Source organism: Cervus elaphus, chromosome 2, assembly GCF_910594005.1.
Source record: "Cervus elaphus chromosome 2, mCerEla1.1, whole genome shotgun sequence".
NCBI classification, from domain to species: domain Eukaryota; kingdom Metazoa; phylum Chordata; class Mammalia; order Artiodactyla; family Cervidae; genus Cervus; species Cervus elaphus.
Window position 1 is genome coordinate 12770146 of NC_057816.1, and position 9143 is coordinate 12779288.

The 9143-nt window shown below is 47.0% G+C and overlaps 1 protein-coding gene across 1 annotated transcript; it reads left to right on the forward strand.

Annotated features, from left to right (window-relative positions):
• The first annotated feature begins 229 nt into the window (after nucleotides 1-229).
• LOC122704779 (pregnancy-associated glycoprotein 1-like) lies at nucleotides 230-8928 on the forward strand. Its single transcript, XM_043919771.1, has 9 exons — nucleotides 230-282; nucleotides 1345-1495; nucleotides 2471-2588; nucleotides 2687-2805; nucleotides 3996-4189; nucleotides 5115-5228; nucleotides 6756-6897; nucleotides 6985-7083; nucleotides 8779-8928. Exons 1-9 carry the CDS (start codon nucleotides 230-232, stop codon nucleotides 8926-8928), a joined length of 1140 nt encoding a protein of 379 aa, XP_043775706.1.
• Nucleotides 8929-9143: the final 215 nt, after the last annotated feature.

Sequence of the window (9143 nt, forward strand, 5' to 3'; positions counted from 1 at the left end):
AAGAGATTACAGTTGAATTGTCTGTATTCTGAGAAGCTTCAAAGTCCACTCACCAAGGACACTGAGGAAGGTAAAGATTTTATCGAAAGCTTTGTGTTTTTATCAGATCTATTAGTGGCATAAAGGGGAAACCTAGGGCATGTCAGAGCATTTATGACTAGGCTCTCCCAGTCACCACTACATGCTATGAACCCGAACTTCCCTGAGTACTTGGAGCCAGGAAAGAAGCATGAAGTGGCTTGTGCTCCTCGGGCTGGTGGCCTTCTCAGACTGCATAGTCAAGTAAGTATGGGGGCTGTAAGATGCATCATCTTCCTTTCTCAGATTTTTCTTTTCATCTGATTATTCTTCCACCCATCAGGTTTAGATGGGAATGAATATTTCCCTGACAGTCTTAAAGTTCAACCCATACTTATTGATAAGTACCTTGCTTTAGGAACTGTGGATCCCGAGGGTCTTGGTGTAGATTTGCATGGTTGCACAACTCTTGGGGTCCAGTCATGACCTATTGAAAATGCAACTCCTTACAACTGTTCAGTGCACAGTCTATGCAGATGTCCTGTGGAATAGCACTTTTCTACATTTTATTCAACATGTCCTATTTTTTCCCTGTCTACTTCAGTGTGTATATGTCTATGTCTGCATCTCTGTATCACTATCATTTACCTCTCCAACTCTTTGGAAGTCTCTGTGAGCGTATTTCTCTCTGTGTTGTTTTCTTTTAATTTTTCATTTGACTCATCCTTCCTTCTTGAGCTTCTGAATTTCCATTATTTATTCCCCATCTCCTGGATTCTTTTTCAACCCCCTCTTCTCTTTCAACTTGGAGAATGATATACTGTTTTATATACAGTTTTATCTGACAAGCAGTGTGACCACAGCCAACTCATTAACCTCTTGCATTTCAAATTGCTCCCTTGTAAAAGAGCATAAGAGTACCCGTTCTACCTCTTTCTTGAGGTTCTATGAGAAGGATACAGAGGGATGGCAACAGCAATGCTAATGCCTGTCATTGTAGAGACTTCCTATTTATCAGGTACCTTATATCCATCACTTCACTTATCCCCAAGATATTCTATTTGGAGGGTTTGTATTGCTACATTCCGCCATTTTACCGAGGTGGAGACTGAGACTCCACATGGTCATATGGCTTATCCCAGAGTGCAGAACAGCACCTGTAATCAAACCTGTCTTTGCCATGGTATATGCATAAAATTCTGATAATAATGTGCCTCATAAAAATGATTAGAGAATACACAGGGCCTTTACAATGACAGTTATACCTGAACACTGACAGCTAATTGTAGCTTCTTCTTTGTTATCTTGGTCAAATGCTCGGTAAAGTATACCTCTAAGGAGAGTGAAGATCATGAGAAAAACCTGCAGTGAAAAAAATATGCTGAACAATTTCCTGAAGGAACACTCTTACAGACTGTACCAGACTTCTTCTCCTGGCTCAAATATAGCTACTCACCCCCTGAGAAACTTCCAGGATGTGAGTATTGGGTGGGATGCTGCTCCACAGCGCCCCTGGTGCTCTAGCCTAGCACAGGAGCTCATATGGAAATCCCAGGTGGGATGTGAGGTTGGGGTTCCTACAGGAGGCAGAAACACTGGAAAATAGGGACCCCACCCAGAGGAGAACACACTCTCATTCTCAACTGCTGGTCTTTGTGATTGGGCCTGGCAATTACCAGGTGACAGGTGAATATCCATTTCTGTGTCAGAGATGCGTCATTAGTTTGAGGGAGATTGTTCCTTCTGAAATAAGTGAGTCAGTCAGTTGCAGATGAAGAGTGAACCATCACTGATCAAATGGTAGAAACAACGTCAAAGCAATTGTGAATCCCCAGGCCGAGGAAATCAGTTTCCACAAAAGCAAGAACCAAAGCTGTAATAAGATACTGAACCCATATTCCGTGTAAAGCCTTAAGTATCTAACACTGTGGTTATTGTTTTTAGATTGGAAAAAGGGCTTATTTTGTCTTCAAGAATACTTATGCCAGTCTGAGAGATAGGCATATTAGTAAGTAGATATCAAATGAAAGTGTCACCTCTATGGTATTGATTGGTTGTGTTCTGAGTTTAGAGGGAGTGGCTGAGGTTGATCAAGAAGGACGTCCTGGAGAAGGGGGTGTTAAGGCTGGGTTGGCAGAGATTACAGAGCTTCTCAAATGAAGGCACCAGGACTTCCCTGGGTGTCTAGTGGTCCTGGAGGTCCAGTGGTTATGCCTCTGTGCTTCCAATGCAGGAGGTACCATTTCAACACCTGGTCATAGAGTCAATATCCTGCATACCATGCAGCACAGGAAAATATATCAAATGCAGGCACCTCTGTGACCAAAGTCAGTGAGCTGCACGGTGGTTAGAAAGTGATCTCAAGAGATATGTGACATCCAGAGGGAGGCATGAGTGTGGGAATATAGGATAGCCAGTTCTGCATTAATCCACTCACTCCTTATCCCTATAGATGACCTATGTGGGTAACATCACCATTGGAACACCCCCTCAGGAATTCCAGGTTGTCTTTGACACAGGCTCATCGGACTTGTGGGTGCCCTCCATCCTTTGCACCAGCCCAAGCTGTTGTGAGTACAGACACCCCTTACCCGGACCATCTTTCCCTTGCCCTGCCACCCTGTTTTGCACCCTTGGCACCTGATGACACTTATCTCTTTGTCTGCAGCCTCACACGTTATGTTCAGACATAATGAGTCTTCCACCTACCGGCATACCAATAAGACCTTCAGCATCAAATACTGTTCTGGGAGGATGAAGGGAGTTGTTGGTCGTGACACCGTTCGGGTAACAGTGTAACAAATGCTGAGACAGGACTGGCAATGGAGTGACCACTGCTTGCAAAACAGATGCAGAAGATTATGGCAGGACCTTTCCTAGCCTAATTCCCATAGAAAGTCACAATCACACCCACAGGATCCTGTCCCTGGGGAGGCAGTGTCTGTGGTGACAAATGAGCATACAGATTAGCTAACCCAGAGAGTGGCTTGAAATGGGGACTTGCAGCTTCTCTGCCCACGAGCAGATCAAGGTTCATTTTGCTGGGAGCACGAAGAGGGTGAAAAGGCACCCACTTTTATATTCTCTGACTGTTCCAGGCACTTTCAGGTGATAACTGGTTTAGTTCTGACAACCCCACACAGCAGTTTCTCTGATTAGCTCATGTGACATGAGGAAACTGAGGTGCAGACAGCAAGGGCCTTGCTGAGCACAAGCATGTGGTAAACAGTGGAGCTTGGCTGATGTTTCAGGACTGAAGTTGCTGTGGGGTGTTTGGGGAAAGGATAAAACTGATCTGGGAACCCTCGGGGCAGTCAAGGGCTTCAGGTATCCAGACTGGGAAACTGGAGGCCTGAGAAGTTAGGGGGCCTCATAAATGAGGTCTCACTCTAGGGGGCCTTTCAGAGTCCAACAAAACTAAAGGCCTCCCCCAAAGTACTTGAGTAGTTCTTCCCTCTCTCTTTCTCTCATACACACTCACACAAAGACACACATATCCCCAAAAGTGAATCCCCAGGCAGTAATTTCATAGATCCCTGCAAGCAAGATTGTGTTTTCAGCTTCTGTCTTCCTGGACAGATGCAGAATCCACAGTACCTTACAGAGAAAGCAGTCCATTCCTGTCATTAGGTCACAGTGATGCCAAAGAGAAGACCACCTTGCTCTTGGCTCATTTTGTCCACAAGGGGGCACCAATGGGTCTTGGCCTGACTCTTGGTTGCCCCACCTGTACAGAAGCCACGAGGCCAATTTGACTCACTCAGGTGGTGTCTTTCAGAGAGGCAGATGTTTTAAAATTCACAGCCTCTCTCAAATGGAACCCAAATTCCCCTCCCAGTTTGGTCTAACTGTGTGAGGTCCACAGAAGACACAGCCCAGCCTCAATTCTTCTCTGAGGATCTAATGGCAATGCATCCCAGCCCAGTCCTAGCCCCATTTCATGTATCTGTAAGTGGGATCACTCTTCTCTCCCACAGATTGGGGACCTTGTAAGTACTGACCAGCCATTTGGTTTAAGCGTGGAGCAATATGGGTTTGAAGGAATGCCTTTAGATGGCATCTTGGGCTTGAACTACCCCAACTTATCTTTCACTGGAGGCATCCCCATCTTTGACAACCTGAAGAATCAAGGTGCCATTTCTGAGCCGGTTTTTGCCTTCTACTTGAGCAAGTAAGTCTGGGATGGACAATCAGTTTCTCCAAATTAGCAAATTAATTTCAGTTGCATGAAATGTATAGAACACTTGATAAAGAAATATCCTGAAAGATAATCTAAGCCAAGGTAACTATGGCCCCAGGCCCCTACCTGGCTTCACCACCTGCTTTTAGAAATAACGATTTATTGGAACTTAACCCTGCTTCTGGGCTCAAGATCAGTAACTTGGTCTAGGGGGATGAGTCAGGAGGAAGACTAATGAGAGGCAACAGGAAACAAGTGGAAGGAAAAGGCATTAGGATTTCCTTATGAATTTGATAAGGAAGGAGAATGATGGTGGATAGCTTTCCTTCCTCATTAGCATTTCACTGTGAGCCCAGTACCAGCTACCCAATTTGCAAAAGCCAGTGAAAAACAAAATTGTAGAACACACACAAAAAGTGTAGGACCCTTGTTCAAGAAACATTAGGCATTTCAAGAAGGGAGAGCAGTTGTGGGGTCCCTTCTGAGTGTGGGGCCTCTTGGACAGTAGAGGTCACAGGCTAGTGGAGCCAACTCTGGGTGACCTGATCCCACACCCTTAGCACTCCCAGGCCTTGATTTTCCAGAAAAATGACAAAGTGGACAAGGGGAAAGCCAAAATGCTTCAGCACCCTGTCCTCTGAGGGTGTCTAATCTCTCAGGTCACAGGAGGTCCAGGGCATCTTCAGAAGATATAATGGGTAGAGCCCAGCCAGGTGACTCAGCTTCCAACCTCCTCTGTGCCACTCATTAGCGAGTAACCGACCTCAGTCTGGTTCTCAATCACTCCTAGCCTCAATTTCTGCATCCGTCAATGAGGACCTTATTAGGGCCTTGATGGGTGGAGAAGCAAAGCTCTCAGACAGTGCTGTTGTTATCATCCTCCAAGGATCCCCCTGCTGTCGTCTCTCTACAGGAGCAAGCCGGAGGGCAGTGTGGTGATGTTTGGTGGGGTAGATAAATCCTACTACCAGGGAGCGCTCAACTGGGTACCGTTGATCCAACCGGGCGACTGGCGTGTCCGCATGAACCGGTAAGCCTCTCCCTCTGAGCGGCAGCACAAGGGATGCTCCACATCTGCACATGGACACAGGCAGACACTCACAAATGGATTGTGAGACACATAGTCACACAAACATATACACCACCCACAACGACACAGACAGACACACAGACACATGGAAACACACAAGCAGACACATATACACATACACAGAGACACATATAAACATGCATAGCAAGTCAGAGACACAGAAGCACACACAGAGACACATACAAACAAACACACAAGCACATAGATACACAAACAGCCCATGGGTTCATAATCCCCAGGCCTCCTGACCAGGGCTCTGACCAGGATCCTCACAGGGTCCAGAGAGGTCTGTGCAGCTGGGAGAGCCTTGCACCCACTGACCTGTGAGGCGGGGAGCACGGTCAGAGGACTCTGCAGTGTGGTGAACAGGATCAGGGAGGATTTCACCAGCCTGGACAGCATTATGATAAGATGACCAACTGTCCATGGCTACCTTGGACCAAGGAAGTTCTCAGTACAGATAAGTCTCAGTTTACAAACAGGGAAAGTCCTTAGCAAATGGGGAAAACTGGTCTCCTTATGGAGAAGCTACCCAGCAGTGGAGAGAGGTTGGCTGCAGTCATAAGACGTGAAAGCAACTAATAAAAAAGACACCCCACATCCCTGGGCACAGAGTGGGGCAGGGGCTATAACTGAGACAATCAGAAAGGTGGGATCCAGAAGTGACCTGAGGACAAGAGGCAATAACTGATAGGATTCTGTGTGATACCCTCAGACAAAAGCTGACCTCTCTTTTGGAGTTTCCCTGGGCTAATCATGTATTTCCTGGCCAGGATCTCAGGGTCTGAGCTGGTTGTAGGAGCAGTGATGGGAGACTCCCTCCCCCAGAGGAGCCCCTCTCTCCCTCCACTATGAGAATCTGCTGCCCCTGTGAATCTCCATCTTCACTCTGTGTTCCACCCATTATTTGTTCCCTACCAGATACAGCTCTCTAGATGTTCCTCATTATTTTCACAGTCTTCATTCACTCATGGAACAGATACACACTGGGCATCCACTGTGTGCCAGGCACTTCAGGGAGGCAGTGAGAATAAAACTCGCCCTCACATCTAAGAAGGCAGATGCACAGAAATGACACACACACTTAGTGAATTGTGACTTTGGTACATCCTAGTCGTGGGGAAGGGTCTACAGAGAGTGACAAAGACAGGAGACTGATAAACACCGCAGGAAAGACTTCCCTGAATCCATGACAATTAAGCTGGAATCTGGAAGATGAGAAGTCATTTGCTAGTCAAAGGGGAGGGGAGTCTTCCAGGAAGGAAGGCCAGCTTGTTTCAAGGTACAAAAGATCCTGGTGTATTCAAATACTGCATTCAAGCATTTCAAGGGCGGTGCGGTGTTGAGAGCAGATGAAGAGAGTCAGGGCAAGAGACAAAGGGCTGTTTAGGAGACACACAGGAAGGGAGCAGCTCTGGGGAGACTCAGAGTGACCTCAATGCCCTCTTTGTTCCACTGTTCTCTCAGCATCTCCATGGAAGGAGACACTGTTGCTTGTTATGGCGGCTGTCAGGCCCTTGTGGACACCGGGGCATCAGCGATCCTTGGCCCAAGAAAACTGGTCGATAAGATCATGAGGTTCCTCGGTGCCAAGCCACGGGGTTCCGAGGTGAAAGGTCATGCCCCAGGGTTACTCCCAGTATCCACACACAACAAAGATCTCCAGGGCCAACCTCTCTCCCTCTCTCTCTAATAGCACTATGTTTCCTGTTCTCTGGTCAATACCCTGCCCTCTATTGACTTCACCATCAAAGGCATCAACTACCCACTGCCAGCTCAAGCCTACGCCATCAAGGTGAGGGGACAATACTGAGAGTTGGTTCTCAAACTGGAGCTTGCAGGATCCCCTGGGCTGCTTCTGGGAGGAGGGCGCCCTCTGCAGGCCATGACACACCATTGCAGATGCTTCTGAGCCTTGTGGCTGGGCCAGTGTCTCCCACAGAACCAATCACTTGAGAGTAAAGGGCCGTCTGGGACACTGATCATCCTGAAATAAATGTGGAGACGCCACACCATGCTGGCATAGTGGGAGTCACAAGGCAAGGGGAACCCTGAGGCCGTCAGTCCTCAGAGAGCTTCAGTTCAATCTGAAAGCTTAGGTGCATGAACATGAAAGTCAGCGCTAGCAGTCCCTGAAATAGGCCATTTTACAAGGAGAATGTCTGGGGACAATCCCAGTGTGATGTCCCAGCATAAATTAACAGTCTCCCTTCCCTTCTCAAAGTTTTCCTGCTTTGGATGATAAATTGCATGGTCAGCCTAGATCTTGGCTGCTTCTTCCCCTTGCTCTGGCCAGGTGCGCCCTTTGTGAATTGGGGTACCTGACCCCTCTATGGGGATGTTGGATACTAAGGTGAATGAAGGGTGCACAGTGACTGCTCACCTGGCACAGGGTGGAGGCTTCATGTCAGCTCCCTGTGGGAGTACATAGCAGGCTGATGGGCTCAAAGAAGGCTTCGAGGAACAGAGGGAATTTCAGCAATTCTAAAACCACAAACTCATGGAGCCATATGGAGGGTTGCTTGGTTCTAGGCAACACTGCACTGGATTCCATGCAAATGGCATCCCAAGGTGGTCTGCATTGAGGCACTGGGGACTTACTAGGGGTGATGAGGGCTACGGACTGACTAGTGGGAATGGGGAACCAGAGTAAGTTACCCAATCAAGCCTGGAGTGACCAAAGAGGGTGAGTGTGGGATGAAGGAGGCTTCCCAGAGTTACTGAGTTAAGTTTTCAAGAATGTGTTGTGGGCACTGCTGTATTTAAGATGGATAATCAATAATGAGTTACTGTGTAGCACAGGGAACTCCACTCAGTTATATGATAGCCTGGATGGGAGAGGTATATTTGGGAGCAGGATACATAGATACATACAATTGAGTCCATTTATTGTCCATCTGAAACTCAGAATATTGTTAATCAGCTATATTCCAATGCAAAATAAAGTTTTTTAATAAAGTTTGGATTTTGGGGATGCCGGAGGAGAACCTGCATTCTCTGTAGAGAAAACAAGGAGCAGGAGTCAGGAGGAAAGAAACAGGGAGTGAGGAGAACCAGGGGACACTCCTGTTCTTTTCTCAAAATTGTATTGAAGTGTGGCTGATCTTCAGTGTCGCCTTAAGTTCTGCTGCACAGAAATGTGACTCAGTTATACACATAAAAATACATATTATTTTTCTTATTCGCCTTCATGTGGTTTATCACTGGATATTGAATATAGTTCCTTACTCTCTACAGTAAGACTTTGTTGTTTATCATTCCACTGTTTCCTGAACGCCCAGTCCTCCACTCACCACACCCTTCCTCATGGCAGCCACATGTATGGGCCCTTTTTGGCTTTGGATGAACTCTCACATGCCCTGAACCTCATAAAACCACTTGATACTTACCAAAAGAGGAAAATAAAACCTAGAACGCTGCTCCGTCTGGATATTGGGGGAGTCGCTGATAAGGACTCAGGCTGACTGATGTGTGTCTCTGACTCCCCCAGGATTCTAGCGGCGACTGCTTTATCAACTTTGAAGCGAACCCAGCGAGTACATCTGTAGAGACCTGGATCCTGGGTGACGTCTTCCTGAGGCAGTACTTCTCGGTTTATGATCGAGGAAATGACAGGATTGGCCTGGCACAGGCAGTGTAAACGCTTGGAGTGATTCAGGAATCATTAAGGCCACTCCTAACACACACTCACTCACACTTAGGGCACTCCTGCCCAGGATGCTGATGAACTGCATTTGGTGGTCTACACACCCTATTCTCAGTAAAGAATGAAGGGTTTCACTCATAATGGTGCTGAAACAAGTGGGTGCCTCTCTGGGAGTGAAGGATCTAGAACCAAGTCTGAATCAAAATTGA